The 19,872-nt window shown below is 40.5% G+C and overlaps 2 protein-coding genes across 2 annotated transcripts in view; one reads left to right on the top strand and one right to left on the bottom strand.

Moving 5' to 3' along the window:
- Positions 1–4,530: 4,530 nt before the first annotated feature.
- Positions 4,531–9,723, bottom strand: LOC139448749 (uncharacterized). Its single transcript, XM_071230289.1, has 2 exons — positions 9,677–9,723; positions 4,531–6,486 (listed from the first exon to the last, which is right to left on the bottom strand). Exon 2 carries the CDS (start codon positions 6,313–6,315, stop codon positions 5,068–5,070), a length of 1,248 nt encoding a protein of 415 aa, XP_071086390.1. The 5' UTR covers positions 6,316–6,486; positions 9,677–9,723; the 3' UTR covers positions 4,531–5,067.
- A 9,003-nt stretch (positions 9,724–18,726) lies between these two features.
- Positions 18,727–19,872, top strand: part of LOC139448726 (uncharacterized) — a 28,841-nt gene continuing 27,695 nt past the window's right edge. Inside the window, exon 1 of the mRNA XM_071230277.1 lies at positions 18,727–18,775. The gene's annotated coding sequence lies outside the window, so the exon portion shown is untranslated. The remainder of the gene's footprint in view (positions 18,776–19,872) is intronic.

Genomic DNA, 19,872 nt, shown 5'->3' with positions numbered 1-19,872 from the left:
AATGAATGGAACTGCACAAAGGCGTGTCTCTTTGTGCAACATCTTTGAAAAGAATCTTACACGTTACACAGTTGAAACAAATCAATTCCTTTTTGTTTCCTGTCACGTAAACGGATGTTGATGTGATGTTGCTGGGACTTTGTCTCCAGTGAAATCGTCTGGATTATCGAATGTCTTTACCAACAATATCGTCCAGTAGGTGCGGTTTTCGGAAAAAGGAGGTTCGGACTAACGAGGTTTCACAATAATGTAATCTACACAAGTACGAAATATTATTAAAAGTCGAAAGGCATTTGCTTTTTATCCCGACATTGTGTGGTTATATTTTCCTGCAGAGAAATACAAAATTTCAAGGTAGACACAATTTTATGGATAACTTCTTTAATACTGTAAAAAACGACGTTTCGGTATAGATTCTTATACCGTTGTCAAGCAAGACTTTAAAACAAAATTTACACTAAAAATTGATTTGACCAAAAAAATCAAATGTTCTCAAAACCTTACTAGGCTGAAAATACTTGCCGAAACACTGAAAACACTGAACACCATCAAACATGGGGTGTATACTTTTGCCCGGCACTGTATATAACGCAAAACAGAGAAGCTAAAGATTTGGATCGCATTTGTCAGCGTCGTCAAATCTAGAATTAACATATCTCCTGAGTTGAGTCCCTAAGTCGATCAAGAAACTCAGGTTCGAATCCCGACCCGGCCTGGTTACGATAAGCTTTTAGGTATTCCAAGAACTATACCCGAGTTCGTGGGCGTCACCTAGGTAGTAAACGTCTTAGACCTGCATCACTTCAGACTTTCCTCCAACACAAAGATTGATTGATTATTTGTTGTTTAACGCCGCACTCAGCAATATTCCAGCTATATGACGGCGGTCTGTAAATAATCGAGTCAGGACCAGACAATCCAGTGATTGACATCATAAGCATTGATCCACGCAATTGGGATCGATGACATACAGTTGTATACATATAGTTGTCCGATTTTTAATCACGAACGTTGATACTACTAAATTTCGTTGATCCGACATACTCGTCAATCCGACATGATCATATGCAACCATCGATGTCGGATTAACGGGACTTGACTGTACATCAACCAAGTCAACGAGCCTGACAACCCGATCCCGTTAGTCGCCTCTTACGACAAGCACAGCCGCCCTTAATGGCAAGCATGGGTTGCTGAAGATCTATTCTACCCCGGATCTTCTCCAACACAAAGATTAACGCAGTTACGTAAACTCAAAACAGTAACGCCCCAAAATATTCAGACTTTAATATCCACCGAAACATATTAAATAGGGCGTAAAAGGCAAAATAGCGGTGAAAATTATATGAATTGATCACTGGAAATCAGTGATGACATCAGGTGCTCGCGAAAAGGTCAAACATGTCATGTTCTACTGGTTGCACCCGCCATTCACGCACTTTTCATTGAAAAGTAAGTGCCATTTAATAAAGAGGTGTGAAAATTCCATGTTCATGTCTAAGTATGGGATATCATAGCGCATCGTTTTTTGACAAGCGACGTATCATATACTGTAAAGGACCACACACAAATAAAGGAATATTTAAATAATATTGAAACACACACGTTTTGGGGTAAAAAAGACAAGGCACTACAATGGGTCAAATAAGTGACAGCAGCAATCAGGAACTTAAACATAATTAATCATCTCACGAACGACCAAAATGTTGTCACGGTGTGCGATTTGGCTGGAATTCGGTGTTTCCAACTAGATATCCAATCCACACTAAGTCAGGTCGAAAATGTCTAGAATCGCCCGCCTTTCGATCTTATACAGATACAGCCAGCCTGTACCATACTGAAACTTCTCCAATGATCAAGCCTGCCATGTTCCTGTAGAAAAGGGCGGTAACTGACAATTCCACTCGCCTACTCACAACTACTACAAGTGAATCCACAACAGTGCCGACTGCCGCATAACACTATAATATTAATTAATTGTTAAAGACTGTTTCATTTTTCATTATAAGTTAGGATATGTCAAAACGTTATTAAACCAGTACCTAACGCTCTGTAAACATATTCACAAATTGGCAGCTGAAGTGAGAGGAACAATAAACATGTAAATCGAAGGCTATTGGTGATAAAAGCGACAAACGTGTGTCCATAATCATAGAAATCTCAGCTAAAAGCAGAATCGAATGCATGATTCCAAGCAGAACTCAGATTCACACTGATTATGGCTTATGAACATCGTAACCATACTGACGCGTTTCACCAAAATGGTCAGCTCGAAATGTTTTGTACATCTGAGGCTTATGCCTACATGACTTTGGTATTTTCCCCAACACTAAGCTGGTGCGCCGTGGATTGACTAAAATGCTGTTCAAAACGGCGTCAAACGCAACCCACTCAATCTATGTTGAGTAAGATAATAGTTAAGGACTTTATCTTTTCATTTAACTTTTGATGAGCAGTTCCTTACATGATTAAAATTGTGATAATTTAAAAAAGCGTCAACGCCAGAGAATAACCAGTCTCGATTATCCGCCGAATTAGATTCCATCGGGCGTAAAATACAAAATAGCGGTGAAAATTATAATGGATCAATAAAAGTCAGTGTTGGCACCAGGTGTTCGCGAAAAGGGTTAGCACGTCCTGAACTACCTTAACTAAACTCATAACTAAATGTCATAAAAGCCAGGTCCTCTGCTCGCGCGGGGTAGGGCATTCGCTGACGCAGCGGCCTATTCTAATGGTCAGTATAAGCCCTCGGACATTTTCTGACCCGAGTATTGTTGTGACAAGACAGCGATTTGTTTCTGTCAGAACATAGGATCATCTGTACATGTGCATTTGAATCATAAATAATATGTTTAACACAACTAACATGATGTCAACGAACGATGGAGCGACTTCAAGCACTTTTACCTTCAAGTAAGGGGGCCCATCTTTTGTGTGTGTGTTGCAGAGTGCTGGTAATGTTAGAGACAGGGTATGTCGGCTATTTTACTAACACGGCCCTGGATATCCCTGCCAAGCTATGTTATTAATCAAAACACTTTATTTTTCAGACGCCCCCCCCCCCCCCCCCCCCACACACACACAGAAACACAAAACAAAACAAAACAAAACAAAACATCAAAAACAACACCAAAACACGACACACACCAGATACGAACAGATAAGAACCCAGGACACACATTGCTATGGAAATACGCCATTCATTAAAGTACACATGAATAATGCAATGGCAGTAAATCTGTCAAACTGTACAACATCTCGGCACACTCGGATTAATGCATTTCTAATTAAATATTCATACACATGACAAGACGTAAGAAAAGAGTTGCTTAAAAAAAATCCACATAAAGAATGAAACTGGACCTTATTTGGAAGAATGTTATCGGTCACCGGCTAATGCAAGTTTTTTCGTTCAGTTTTTCAACCGCCTATTTTGAATATTCTCTATGCCAGTCTAACGGTTATGGTATACAAAACATGAATACAATAGGTAATGCCAACAACCTATGGTAGATGTTGACATATTCTAAGAATGTACTAGAATAATATCACACAAACGGTAATCAATATTATTATTTACCGAGCAATCATTTCCATAAAGTGGAGCAGTGGTTGTTTTCTGCCAGTTGAAGGCGCTCTCTCACTCCCTATTATTAAGAAAATGTGTGCACCGATATGAGTGAGTCACACACACACATACACACACACATCGATATGATTTACCCCTGCGGTAATAATAAGAGGTTATTATATTCTATTTTTTTATTATATACCATAACGTCAAATTTTAAAATGTATCCATTCTTAAAACATCGATTGATGGGTGCCACCACCGCCGGTCTTGCATCTCGCCGACTGCGACAAAATTGTTTCTGAGTAGCTTCATATGGCGGTCGGTTTTACGTACCGTGTTCCTGTATTTCATTTTGTTCACAAATTCTTCCGTACCCTTTAGGCTTTTAAATCTGTCCTCAGTTTTGTCCAAGATACCATCCGGCTCCATAATTATATTTGCAAGTGAATGCAATATATATTAACCCTGTTTGAAAGACACGGTCACGGGAAAGCTACCCGAGCAGACGACACACTAAGGGACGTAACTCTAATTTCTTACCATCCGTGCTGATATTGATCGCCCATTCAAAATGCATTGACAAGCCATATCAGCCTAGCAGTGGGTGTTCTTACACCCCTCGTATATGACCGTCTCCATGTTGGCTCTATCGCACATGCAAAATGCCTCATATCATTAGTTGGTATAGATATATGATACATGATTTTATTGCAGGTGTAATGGGATAAATGTGTCAATATTTGCACTGAAAATGTTGCACACAAGCATCATTGTGTTTTTGTTTCCTAAAACTGAAATCTACCAACAACAAAATCACAAACAACAATTCCGGAAAGTACTGTCTATTCTGTAAAAGATGTATGTACATAACAAGTGTAAATACTATATAAAACTTGATCGCACGGCTAAAACTTCACTAACAAATATTGGTCAAGAAAATATTTTCACTGTGGTCAATATGAGAATAATATTTATTAAAACAACTTTTATAATAAAATGAAACAAAATAGTTGCGGTGCCAATGGAATTGCCCTGTTTAACAAGGTAAGGTGAAATGGGGTTTAATGTTGCGTTCTAGACTATTTCAGTCATACAGCGACATGCATGCACATATTTAACATGCAAGGATACCCCACTTCGGCACATTATACTGAAACCGGAAGGTCAGTACGTATTTTATCACTTAAGGCAGGGTAACATCCATTACCATCGGTTAACGTCTTGTGGCATTTCTACAAACGTTCCCGACATTAACTGTCCAGAAGGTGAGATTTCTATGGAACGACTTTATTTTTTGGGGGTCATCATTTTGGGGAAGTTGATATAATCCTTTTTCACAACGTATTGAATACTTTTCTTGATAAGGATTTCATGATCGGGTATCCTATATTTCTCAATTCCCAGTTTCAAAAAGCCCGTTGAATCCAAACAAAATTTTCATGCTCATATACTCAGTAACATCCGCAAATCAATCTGAACACGAAGAACGTTTATGCTCTAACTGATACGCTGACGGGACTCATGCGAATCAAACGTTTCAAAGTCACATCTACGGGAAGAACATCCACTCTCCCGACTGAGACAATGCCCATATAAGTACGTACACTTAGACAGCACAGATATTTCAAGGAAGAAATCCCACTATAGGGTTTCTTGGAAAAGTCTTCACATATCTTATACAACCATTTGAACCCCTTAAATGACCAATCCTTGTCACTATCAGAACTGAACCTGACCACTATTTCAGCTAGTGTAACGTTCTCAGTGAACAGGGCATCGCTCGACATCAGCTCCAGAATGTTCGGTCTTGTGGGATCATATTTATAAGGAGCCGTGTAATCCGTGGGGACATTGGTCAAATGGCGGACCGATATGTTCATATCCAGTAGAAACTGCCATACTGGTAAAATCAGATCTTCCTGTTTTTCAAATGTTGCTCGACACACATATTCATACAGGTCCCTCACTGGAGCGTATGCACCCTTCTCAAACACCATCTGGACGATATCACGGACACCAACATCTGACACAAAATTAGATATCATCGTTTCTCCAGATATCCGAACTTTATTGATATCAGCTCCTGCGTCGATCAATGTCCGAGCCATGTCCTTAAGTCCCCTGTTGAAGGCCTTGCCCAGTGGGTAGCACTCCTCGTACCAGTAATGGTAATTCGGGGATCCTTTCATGACTGACAATATGTCCTTCTCCATCTGGTCCGCAATGTTGGGATCAGCCCGCTTGGAGAGCAGATACTTCACTACATCTTCATGTCTACCAAGAATTGCCCAATGAAGACCAGTATTTCCGCTTCCATAGGAGTTGACCTCCACTTTGTGAACTTCCAGCAGCTCCCTGACAAGGTCAAGGTGACCCCTATAAGCAGCCAGATGAAATGGTTGACGATGAGGCGTCGTATCAATCTTGTCCTTCCTTCGGTCTTCTTCGAAAGGGGAGAATCCTTTCTCAAGGAGTAGGTTAAATATGCCCCTGTCACCACTCTCCGCTGCTACACAGATTGGGCTGACCACAGTTCGGGGAATATTCTTTATCTTTGAGGTTGCATAAGGTCTTTTGAAGAACCATTTCTCCACCGAGGCTCTATCTCCGTTGGTAATGTGTTTGTTCAAGGACTTCCAGGATCGTTTGAGTATGGGCAGTGAGGATTTGGCTCTTAAAAGAAACCTTTCACCTCGAGACCTTTCTTCTGAAATGTTGTACTGCTCTGTTGTACTCATGATAAATAAGTCACGTTATGACTTCAGGCAATTTGGTTACAATGCGTTTGTATCACAGGTGTTCTGTGTAGCCATGTGCGATTTAAGAAAGTTCAATGTCTTCTTGAGGTTGTGATCTCACCATAGCATGACTGCACCTGATGGATCTTCAAGTATATAGCCATCACGAAGCTGAAACGAAACATTAAGGAGTTAGAGGGTTTGTTTGTTTTGTTTGTTGTTTAACGCCGCACTTAATGGTGGTAATCCAAGCCAGTTTTAGCAATATTCCAGCAATATCAAAGCGGGGTACACCAGAAAAAGGCGTCACGCATTGTTCCCATTCGGCATGACAAGCGATCTCTTTAACCACTAGGGTACCTCACATCACCCGAGTTTCAAGCTTGTACTGTTTGTTTGTTTGTTTGTTTGTTGTTTTACGCTGCACTGTAAATGTGGTCTGTAAATAATCGAGTCTAGACCAGACAATCCAGTGGTTGATATCATGAGCATCAGCCCGCGCAATTGGGACACGTAGACATGCATCAATAATGTCAATCAATCAAGTCAGCGATTCTGACCATCCGATCCCAAAAATTGACTCTTACGACAAGCAAAGTCGCCTTAAGACAAGCATAGGTTGCTGAAGACCCGGATCTTCACGGGTCGAGTGAGTGAACGAATACAACAGTTCCACGCCACATTGAGCAATATTCACGAACATCACAGTGGTCTGTAAATAATCCAGTCATGACTAGACAAACAAGTGATTGATATCCTTTTCGTTTCCTAATATATTTCATATTTTAGGGTGTGTGTTTCTTTAGGGAGTGAGTATATTATTACATAACCTTACATAACCAACATACATGGTATATCCCGTGCATATCGAATCACTAGTACATATAAGAACAAGTCTATGTTGAAGCCTTCTGGTGATTTGGAATACTTGGCAAATATTGAGTCGCATGGCTGTATTCCACTTTGTGATCATTTTTGTCACGCCAGTTTCAACATTGTGGCCGGATTCCAACATGGCTGTATTACGGCCATCCAATGCTACAGGATCTCCAATATTCTACAAGTCTCAACCCCTCAACTTGTGGGCTCACCCTCGATGGGAGCGTATGTAAGTTCCATGTCATTCAAAGTATTTTAATGCATGCCAGTATTTTAAGCACAGTATATATGTAATTTTAATTATGACCAAACTTCCTACCTATCGCCAGTGACTAAAGGAATGGTGTAAATCCTACCGTAAGTCCCCATGGCCCCTAGTGTGGTGGCTTAACTTTGTTTGCTGGTAATCTGAAATTCGTTTTTATAATAAGTGAGTATGGTTTTACGCCGCTCTTAGCAATATTCCAGAAATATCCGACGGGGGACACCAGAAATGGGCTTCACACATTGTTCCCATGTCGGAAATCGAACCCGGGTCTTCGGCGTGACGAGCGAACGCTTAAACCATCAGGCTACGCGACCGCCCCCGCTTTTATAATGAGTTGTTATATATAGTAATATCTTTTATGGCCATATACTAGTTTTAAATACAAATATGCGACTGTCTAGTTATTGTACTGGTCTTTGTTGACAGGTTTTCTAGTCTAAATCTATTTATTATTGATGTATAGATTTTTAGTCACGATATGGATGAAATACTGCCGATGTGACTTTTCACTCACTCACTCACACACCCTTGTTGGCTTCATGAGGTGAATTGGGGACTTGTTTCTATAGAAACACCTTTTGACCACCTAACACACGTCTTAATCAAGCTAATTTGAAACCGAACGCGTTTCAAATTTTAAGGTTTCAATTAACAGTTAAGTGCATTAACCTTCAAAACAGGTGATTTATTCGCAATTCGACCGCAGTAAAACTAGTTGCTAATTCTGTGTTGTCGGAGGCAATGATTGATGTGGCGTTGAGTTAGATGTTTAGCTGATGTGAATGAGTAACGGGATAATCAATAATCGCATTTAAGCATGTTGTTGTATATAGTCAACATGACTTCCTCAAGTTACTGCACTCGCATGGAAGGGCAATCAAGACAACCCTGTAGACCCTCACAATGTGTAGGGGCACGGGTGGCTAAGGCGCCGCGATTCGCTGTGCAGAGTAACGTCCCCTTGGCATGCCAAAAACCTATGATCGTGGGCTCGAATCCCGGTTCGCCCCCGATTATGTTTCTAGGCTTGTCAGCACAATACCCGTGCTCGTGGGTTTCAGCGAAGTGGTAAACGTCTGAGACCTGCATCTCTTCGAGCTTTCCTCTCACATTAATCCGACACGCCGATATATTGTTAAAAGCGACGTTAAACGCAACTCACTCACTCACAATGTGTAACAGACGGGATCGAACGTGTTGACATTTTTGATGTAAGGATATTAAAGCTCTCTCGTGTCCCAGAACATTCATTCTAAATAATGTTCCAGTGGAATGATATTTTTTTTTAGTTTCAAAATATTCCTTCAGTAGTGAAACAGAACTATTATTAATGTGATTTGAAACCCCTATTTGGTCAATCAGATTCGCGTATATCCCTAAGCTGTGATAACATATATATAAACTAATGCATGTATGTATCAATGACTTTATTAGTTAACTATCGCTGTATCATCATTCAAACATTGGGTGATTTGAGGAAGAAAGAATTAACGTCTAATTTTTCACCTACTTTACGATGAAAGGGGTAAAATGAACTGTTTGCGCGGTGAGACAGTTTAAATGGAGAAGAAGGTATATATCGCAAATAATCAATAGAGAACTACAATTGTCCATGTGAGTATAAGCTACTAACATCTAATAACTGCATTCTAAAACGTCCGTGATGATCAAGGGCCTACAACATATCATATTTGGCTTTCAAAAGCACTCATCCCCCCCCCCCCCCCCCCTTCTCTCCCCCTCCCCTCCGGATCCCCGGATCCCCCTGAGACCATGAGGTCAGACTTATCAACAGGCACACCTGTTCAAGGGAGGTAACTCACATCTCCTAAACCTCCGGGACATAAAACCGGTATCTAATCTCGTCTATATATTTAGCAATCCCACAATAAAACATTATCCTCCATGTCAATGTTCACTTTTCTTACTTTCAAAAACGATCTTATGTAAATTCCGTTAACCAAATATGAAATAAACAGTTAACGTCCACCCCACCTGGTATTGAAACGTTATCTATCAAAACATGTCCACCGACACAAACTAGGAAGTGCGGCAGCTGTTTCGCCTTTTTAGAATAATGCCACAACTTTAGCTTAGTGACTTGCCATACACTGACATGTTATTTAAAACCTGTGACGGCGCCCGTAGAGCAGTAATGCGAGAATATATAACCCGTGTGAAACACTTATTAAATAGTACACTTGTTAGACTTACCCCGGGTAATCGTCGATTGAGCCTGCTATAGTCTGTTTCACGCATCGTTGCTGTTATAGTCTCTTCCCCCTTAACTGGCTACTCGTCGGTTTGTGTGCTTGAATGTCAGCAAAGCGGCGGTATTAACGACGAATTTTATATTTTATATTATATATTTTTGTATTTGTTTATCAATAAGCTGACCCATTGTGCTCATGTAAACCATATTTCCTTCCGTATGGTAAAGTGTTATCTTATCTTAAATCGTACAAATAATTGAATGTTTGTGTATTTAAGTTGAAACCGTCAGTGTTTATCTTGATGGTCAGTTGGTATTGTACATGTATGGAGATGTCCAACAGTTTCGCTGTTAGTCAGCTGTGATATTAGGTGAAAAAAACACACTTTAAAGATATATGCATATACATTCCTGCTTGCTAGGTTCTTATTAATATTTTAACGTGAGCTAGCATTTGTCTTGTAGGAATTGGATGTCCGCACTCAATTTCCGGGCGTGTCTTCGTACCCCGGTTGTGTGGGTCGTTGGTCATGTTTTGAAGGAAGGAATGGGTGGTTGGATGGATGGATGGACAAACAAATGAACAAAAAACCCGAACGAAATGTTCATTAATGTGTCACGACTCCAAAAACACACAGACACAGAGTAAAACAACATTTGCATACTTTATGCGGGACCTTATTAGACTGATGAACATAAACAAATGTCTATATACATAAGTATTATACTTGTGGTATTAACATATTTTTTAATTTTACGAAATGAGATATAAAAAATCACCTAACTTTAAAACATTTGCAACGAGGGAACATATTAAAAACATTTTATTCAAGTTACCTAAAGTAGCTTTATTTTGAAGTAAAAGTTTCATTTAAAATCTTTGTTACTAACAAATATTCCTAGTTTGATTGTCCAAGTGGGAATATAGTTTATTTATGTGTCACTAGTTGTACATACATTGAAAAGAGCTATTATAAAACATAAATATGAAAAATTATATTGACATTAAACACATTATGTACTAACTACTGGTAAGCCGACCCGTGAAGATCCGGGGTAGAGTAGGTCTTCAGCAACCCATGTTTGCCGTGAAAGGAGACCATGCTTGTCGTAAGAGGCGACTAACGGGATCGGGTGGTCAGGCTCGCTGACTTGATTGATGCATGTCATCGATTCCAATTGTGTGGATCGATGCTCATGGTGCCAATCACTGGATTGTCTGGTCCAGACTCGATTATTTACAGACCGCCGTCATATAGCTGGAATGTTGCAGCGTTCAACAAATAGGCAAACAAACTTTGGCCGATTCGAATGACCTAACACTGAAAACACCCTCCTTACCAGATTACACAAATTGCGAAAGACATTATTGCGGATCTTTGTGATGAGAGACGTGGGGAGGGTGAAGACACTTTTCAAACGATTATTGCTGAGTGCGGCGTAAAACAACCAACAACCAACCAACTGGTAAGCCAGGATAAATTGACCTGACAACTTATCCCATATGGCTGTGTATGAGGTCCGCCCACAGGCGCATACCATTGTGAAGAAAGGTATAGCGGGTGGTCCGCGACAAGCAGTACGATGGTTTTTAACGTGTTCTCGTGGCGAGTCCAATAGCACATAATTGTACGTGCTGGTGTGGGGTAGCTGATGACTGTGATAGAGTGACAGCAAGTTTGCATAAATAACAACAATTGAGGCGTATCGTGACAATGAAAGGAAAAAATTGTTGTAAAAATGAAATATTTTTTTTACCCAAGAGAGCAATAGTGTACAGTGTCATGTCATTCATCATAAGTATGTTTGTGAAGGTTGAGACCTTAACATAGTGTCATTTGACTTAATGACAAACGCGTTAATTAATCCCATGTGATTGTTCATGGGGTTTCGGCATTCTGTAAACGTATCATTGCAGATACACACAGACCAGTAACAAAGCCAGCGTTTGACAATGTTTGAGATTTGTTCGTACATTCTTTCTCCATGTCATTTATGACATTATAGACCACTTCTTGGACCTGAGAATGTATGATTTGGCAATGCCTTCCTAGCTTGGACATGCTTAATGTGTGTATCTATCAAACGAGAATTCTGGTATGAACTTGTCACACCGACCTCTTGAAACCGCCTCCGTGGTCCAGTGGTAGAGAGTCCGCCCGGAGACCGATCCCCGGCCGCGTCATACTAAAAGACGCTAAAAGATGGTACTTGTTGATACCCTGTCTGGCGCTCGGCATTAAGGGGCTAAAACAAGGTCTGGTCGGGGTATTCATGTTATGATACTGCGGTATGGTATCTCAATGAACTAGCACTATAAATCGTCATCAGTCCGGACTAAAGTACTCACGGAAATGAAAAAAAACACTTTTTCTTTTCGATCTCAGAGTTTAAATAAATGCAGTTAATACACAAAATATATAAATATTCAAACAACTCAATTAGTACTAATTTGGCCTTGGCACAAATACAGCGTATCAAAGGTTTTTATGTCTTTTTACACGTAAAAGTGTGTAAAAATATGAACAAAACAGACTATTGTGAAACTGAGCATAACCAGGTGTTACTAGATCAAGGTGAATGTCCATGACCTATGACACCTTGACGACAGGTGAAAACAGGTGCTTGAAACCCACGTGCATGTGACTTGTCAGTGGTTAGTGATTTGTGAGTGGCATTGTGGGATAGTGAATCATCGTCAAAATATCAGAACGTAAAAGTAACATATTCCCTTCTCAAACAACAACTTACATGTCATTATTATTATTATGTACATAAACATAGCTGTTATTTTTATTGTTGTTTTGATAACTTTTTTCCAGGCTAATTTGCAAAATGCCTATAGCCTGTTTCTGCCATGTCAATTTGGACTTAGTTTTATTTTTGAATGTTGAAGTGCCTACAAATTACCTCCTGTAAAGTACATTTTGTATTGAGCACTGAGATAAAACCAACAAATCCAGACTAGTACTTTTCCAGTTGTTTTGTTATTTCGTATTTACATCTACGTAATGCTTTGTGTCGATTATTAAATCCAGCAAAACAGGTTTTTTTTTCATTTCCATGAGTACTTTAGTACAAACAGCCACACACACACACTTGTGCATGCACGTCGCTATATAAGTGCAATAATCTGGACGCGACGTTAGACCCAATTTCACCTCACTTCACCGACCTCTTAATGGTCTTATAAGCAACACGTGTCCACGGGCGCGTAGTCAATTTCATCGCCATGCTCAGCACGGTCACAGCATGCGACACCCTCGACCTGAAACAAACCAGCCCAAAAGCCCCATGTGCAGACACCACCTACTCGTCTCAAACTCGTTTTGTGAGTTGGTTCAAGCTGGATGACCAGTGATATACAGGTGGTGTATTGTTGATTGCACCATGAAATAACAGTGTCCCAGAGGTCCCATACTAATTAAGCCATCTGAACTCGCGTATCGTCCGTATTTCGTCCTCACCTTAGAGTCAAATACCAAATATTTTTTGATTATTCCCCAGCGAGTACTACAAACGACGGCGCACGTTTCACTATCTCAGTAAATGTCCACGGTCTGCGCCGTATTGGGCTTTCCTTTCACACGAAACTGTCTTACACCTGAGGCGTTAAACCACTCACTACATAAAGGTCTATGATAGAAGATGACAGAAATTCCCTGTTGTCTTCAATTAATGTTAAGTTCAAATTAAAAAGGCTATTTTACACAGCTGCCACAAATGAAGTGGTAGTAAAATCCTGATTATTTAACACAAGGGTCATGTACAGATTTTTTGTCAAATCCATGTGGCTGCCTCTAGATCTTACGACCAGCAAAGGTTGACAGGGACCGATGTTTTTTTCCACCTTTTCAGACACTTTACATGTTAACTGCTCTCTCGATGCGCACCTTTTTGATATTTTGTCATTTATGTAAATGTGCACAGTGGTGGTTTTAATATAACGTCATTAGCGGCCATTTTGAATTTTACAGCGTAAGTAATGACGTCGCTCCGATCATCTCCACCCTAACGTCGTCCTTATATCTGGTGTATATGTTTCAATGCAGAGTACAATTCGACTAATGGTAACTGGTGGGGTCAGTTTTGTCTTTTTTAATTTGTAAGTAAGGATAAGATATATGGATGAACAAAATTAACTTTATAACAATTAGGAGCTACGTTTCGGTGTAGGTTCTAAAACTGTAAGACAAATGTCTATATACAAGTATATATACAAGATAAGGCAGTGTTTATGCAGATGAGTAGGTTTAAGATATAAACAATTTTTAATTTGATCGAAAACCTACTGCCGTGTAATTTCCACATAGTTTCCAAGCACAACCATACATGATGTGAAAAAAACAAACAATATATTTTTGATTGCATTTCAGTTGATTTTATAAAATAATTAATAAATATCGAGCACAGTACATGCTTGGGCGAGCTCCAGGCAAGGTTCTGTCATGTGCAATGTAGCTGATCGCGTGTCATCACCACCTGATGGCGTTGATCGTTATTGGGAGAAATAATTACATTCCATCAAATACGAGCTGTCCTTTAATACGACCCTGGGTGTAGAATCTACATGTACGCGCACGTGAGTGAGTGAGGGTGCTTGGTCTAACCCCGCTTTGAACAGTATTTCAGTGACCCGTGAAGACCCATGCTTGCCGTAAAAGCCGATCATGCTCGTCGTAAGGCGACTAACCGGATCGGGTGGTCAGGCTCGCTGACTTGGCTGATGCATGTCATCGATCCCAATTGAGTGTATTGATGCTCATGATATCAATCACTGGATTGTCTGGTCCAGACTCGATTATTTACACAAACCGCCGTCATATAGCTGGAATATTGTTGAGTGCGGCGTTAAACAACAAACAAATAAACCGTATTTCAGTTATGTAAAGGTGTGACAGTTTGATATGGGAGAAAAGCCACAGTGATGTCGGTTTGGACGATTGCCGCTGAGGTGAAACCTACGAGCACGGGTATGATGCTGACAATACTAGAAAACACAATCAGGGCGAAACTGGGATTTATCCCCACGATTTAACCGCAGGCAACTGCACCACGCCCTAGGCCAAAGTGTCACACATGCGTAACTAACAGAAGAATCCGATTTACGCATAAATGAGAATAAATTGTCACTCAAATTATTATTGTTAACATTGCAATTGTATTTGAATACGGCACTTTACTTTATGTGTAATATCAACATCTATCCAATAATATAGTCTCGCGAGGAAATACCGTATCAGACACTGAATAGTCGCTCCTGTTGAAACAAACATCCGGTAAGGCTCAAGCTGCATACACTGTACTGTATGAATAATGTGACGTATCTTAAACTAGGGCACATATAAACAGAACTGTTGCGTGACATGTGTTTAGAAAACAGAAAGAATATTTTTATTAGTTTTTAAATCATCAGTTGTTAGAATAATACAGGAGCAGAATATTATAAACATGTTTCAAAACATTTATGAATATATACTACCGGCAAAAAAACAACTGATGAAATGGTAGCGATGGTATAATGACGAGTCATGTCAAAACATCAATTTCGGGGATGTAGTCAATATATGGTGTATCTACCATGTTAGGCGATACATGCACGACACATTGAGAGCATCCTGTTGATTAACTTGCTTATGATTGCCCTAATATTGCCCGCCATTCCTCCTGAGGAGCTACCCCAGGCTGGGCTACGTTGGCGGGTGTTGGGTCCCTGGCGTACACTTTCCGTCCTAGAACATTCCACAGTATTGCCCGCCATTCCTCCTGAGGAGCTACCCCAGGCTGGGCCACGTTGGCGGGTGTTGGGTCTCTGTCGTACACTTTCCGCCCTAGAACATTCCACAGTATTGCCCGTCATTCTTCCTGAGGAGTTACCCCAGGCTGGGCCACGTTGGCGGGCGTTGGGTCCCTGGCGTACACTTTCCGCCCTAGAACATTCCACAGTATTGCCCGCCATTCCCCCCGAGGAGCTACCCCAGGCTGGGCCACGTTGGCGGGTGTTGGGTCTCTGGCGTACACTTTCCGCCCTAGAACATTCCACAGATTCTCTATTAGGGACATGTCAGGGGACCTAGCGGGCCAGTCCAATGTCTGTATGCCTTCTCTTCGGAGAAAATCTATGACGGCCTGGGCACTATGTGGTCTGACGTTGTCATCTTGCACGTCAAAATGTCTGCCAATAATCAAAGCGAATGGAACAACAACTAGGACGCAAACTTCGTCAACATATTTTTCTGGCCAGTCAAATGTCCATTCACAATGACAAAATCAGTTCATCTGTCATGTGTGATACCGCCCAACACAATGATATTACCGATCATGGACAAGAATTGTTGCCCTGAGATACCGCTCGCCGCTACGTCGCCAAAAGCGTTATCTGCCATATGTGAATCGGAGGCAAAAACCTCGAATCGCCTGTAAACATGGTGTAGCGTCATTGGCGCACAGCCAGTCTCTGGTGTTACCTTGCCCAACCCAATCTGTGCTGCCTGTGGTAAGCTGTGAGGGTCACGCCATTCACAGGACGCCTTGGTTTCAGGCGGATACTTAGAGCCAGTTTTTTTTACGGTAGATGTTGAAATTCGCCTTCCTGTTATTTTACGGAATCCTCTATTGATAACAGGAGCAGATTTGACGTGCAAATAATATAATGAAATGATCTTGTCTAGGTGTCGTTTTTTAGGCCAGTCACGCCAAGGTCTCATTACAACCCCACCCGTTTGACGGTACTTGTACATGTCTCACAGTCGAGAAATTACAGTTTCTGATTTGTCAAACATTCTGCCAACTTGGGATATTGGCGTCCCCCGCTGTCGTGCCCACAATTCGTCTGTTCATTGAAATACTACCTCGGAGGCAGCTAAATTGCATTGGTACTTAAGTTACCCGAAGACGCACACACCTCGGCTTCTGTCTGCACACGCAGCTACACGTGAACATCTGAAACTTTTAAAACCGTATGCTTGTGAAGTGAACAGGGATGTAGAATACTGTAAAAATGTAGGGGATTGATTTGAGCCCAACGGAGAGTGATCCGAGCCTTGAGTGAGTGTCTTTTGGCCTAGTAGAGGGGAGTGACCTAGGCCTCGGCTAAAAGCAGTCAAGAGTGATTTGAACCTTGGCTCAAACCACCCAAGAGTGAATTTTGACGGAATTGATTTGAGACTGCTACACCGGGGTAGAATTGTTCCCCAGACGCCCGTTTCACAAGACTACCGTAACTCCCATACTTTAACATAGACTTACGATCGTCTTAGCGTTAAGCTCTCTTTGTAAAACGGGCCCCTGCAGCCCATTTCTTGCGGTATGAGGCGGAGACAATTGGGATAGGTTGGTCAGGCTCTGTGACCGGTCGATTGCGTAGCGTCGTACCCCGATGGCGTAGCTTGCTTTCAGTCACTAGTTTGCGTTATCGAGATTAGATTATTTGCAGGCTTCCTTCTTGTAGCTGGAATAGTGCTGACTGTTCACTGTCACTGTAAAGTTGGCCAAATTAATTAGTGAATTTCACTGTCCACTCCGCTAACATGTTCGAAGACTTGTACTCTTTATACTAGTCAGTTAGTATTTTTTAATCAGGTGGCCTATCGTCACAACACTAAAGAGGTTAAGTAGTAATCAGATATACTTCATTGTCAGCTTCCTGTATGAGAGAAATACTATTTAGCAACATATTTATGAACACAAATAATATATATCTCGATGGGATTCGAACCTGCACCTTCTTTGTAGTCCGTCACGCTACCACCTGTGCTGCGTCGACCGTTGACATCAAAAGTGACAATTGTCCTTGTCACCATGAGTTATGCTAATTTCGTAAGTGATATTTACTAATCTTTAGAATCTTCGTGCAATCTATCAGGCAGCAAAGTAAATTAACTGTTTACTAACCTTTTAGCCGCTGTGACTACTTAAGTAAGTAGATTTTCACAAGACTTTTTTCTCAGTGTTGTGTCAAAAAAGATTCACCCACTTACTCATCCGTCCAGAGAAACGGGCTTTACTCTAAATGCCTTTAATTCAATTAACACACAAGCAGCCAGTGATCACATGCTCTGCATCTTGCCGTGTGAATACCAACAAAACTACGGAAGCCTTTTAGGGTCATTTGTTTTTGTTGTTTTTCTTCTTGAAATTTCAAGTTACTATGCTGAAATTTCCAAACGCAATGTTTAAATTTTAAGATGATAACGTGCAATTTTAACTTATTATCTTATAATGTCAAGATACTAAGTTGAAATTTCATGATGTAAATTTGAAATTTATACTAAGTTGGAATATCAAGATATATACAAAGTTGAAATTTCAAGATAATAAGTTGAAATATTGAGATTTTAACTTGAAATTTCAGCGTAGATATCTTGAGAGTTTAACTTACTATCTTGAAAGTTCAAGAAAAAAAGAAAAAAGAAAAAAGTCTTCCGTACAAAACCCTTACCATAATCATAAGAAATCTGTCGATATCGATGTGTGTATATATATAAATTTCAAGATAAGTTGAAATTTTAAGATCTTAACTTGAAATCTTAAGTATTCATCTTGAGATTTCACCTTTACATTTAGAAATTTCAACTTTGTATCTTGAAATTTCAACATAGTATCTTGAAATTTCAAGAAAAATACAAGTGGCCCTAACAGGCTTCCGTAAAATCCAACATAAAATAAAACATCGTGTTATTACCTCGTCCTAATACAACGCTGTCTAAAGTACAAACACAATATCAAATTGCATATTACATGAAGTATAATCTCTTTAACTTTTGAAAACCAAAGGTCGTATTTACAGATATATAGCACAGGCCTTAACGTTGACTGAATTTGTACCATGTATCACTTAAGACCATGCTATCTATTATCTGTATATTATCAGTCAGATTTCCACACTGTCACAACACTTCACGATGTCAAGCATTAAGTTAAACTATTCCCGAATACAATGTATTGCCATAGTACGGCGCGCGCATGTTGACGCCCTGCATCACACGTGACTATAGGAGGCCAAGTATCCACTATATATGTAGACTCACTCATTTAATTTGTCTTCCCCGCAGCAACAGGCTTTACCCATCCCTTCTCCTCGGCTTCATTTCCTCTGACAGGTAAGCAGTATAAAAGTTTTAATCACAGATAATAGTTGACGAATCCTCTATATGCTATTGAAATGGCTGTAATAGAATGGTTTTAAACCAATGTAGGGATATGGTAGAAACACTTTAAGGTGCTGTGCATAGTATTGGGTGGTTTGATTAAAGCAGAAGCATAGATCGGTTGGTGGCACCCGGTACATGGCACATGTCACAAAACAACGTTTGTGGCGGAGAGTAGTTGGATGGGTGTCTGTGTTCGGCTCTGCCCCACACTGAAACACATGTTACCGTGGTGTCTTCTCAGACAGGCGACTTTGTTCGAAATATGCCTCTGTTGACACATCAGTGAAAGAAAACTAGCTTGGATGTGATGGTAATATGACTGTAAACCTTCTGGGGTCATTTAACATCATCATCATAATCATCATCATTATATATATCAGCGAACAACATTGTTGTATGAATTACTTGGAATGTTGCCTCACGTGACCGCTACGTGATAATATCAACAGCAAACACTCTCAGAGCTCTGTACTTTCGATCTTGCCTCACATGGGGCTATCACACGATGACATCGACACCCAACACACGCAGTCGTGCAACAAAGGGTAATTACACGACGATATCAACAGCGAACACGTGTACATAACTTGCAGCCCTGCATGATATGGCTGTATTGAGATGACACCGTGGACCTCTACTGTTGGTTTGCTTGTTGTGTAATGCCACACTATATTTGACTTCGGTCTGTAAGCATATCACACCACAATATCGGGGCATGAACCATTTCCATCAATGTTGTTCGCCTATAATATTGTCCGTGTGTAGTGCAGTTTCCTTTCAGTTAGCATATCACACCACAATACCTGGGCATGAACCATTCCATCAATGTTGTTCGCCTATAATGTAGGCAGTTTGTAGTGCAGTTTCCTTGTAGTTAGCATATTACACCACACTATCTGGGCATGAACCATTTCCATCAATGTTGTTCGCCTATAATATTGTCCGTGTGTAGTGCAGTTTCCTTTCAGTTAGCATATCACACCACAATACCTGGGCATGAACCATTCCATCAATGTTGTTCGCCTATAATATTGTCCGTGTGTAGT

Source organism: Haliotis cracherodii, unplaced genomic scaffold, assembly GCF_022045235.1.
Source record: "Haliotis cracherodii isolate W230 unplaced genomic scaffold, xgHalCrac1.p SCAF_10, whole genome shotgun sequence".
NCBI lineage: Eukaryota > Metazoa > Mollusca > Gastropoda > Lepetellida > Haliotidae > Haliotis > Haliotis cracherodii.
This window is presented reverse-complemented; position numbering and strand designations above follow the sequence as displayed.

Bases quoted from the DNA above. Each gene is read 5' to 3' on its own strand.
- LOC139448749 (XM_071230289.1), bottom strand. From the start codon at position 6,315: ATGAGTACAACAGAGCAGTACAACATTTCAGAAGAAAGGTCTCGAGGT.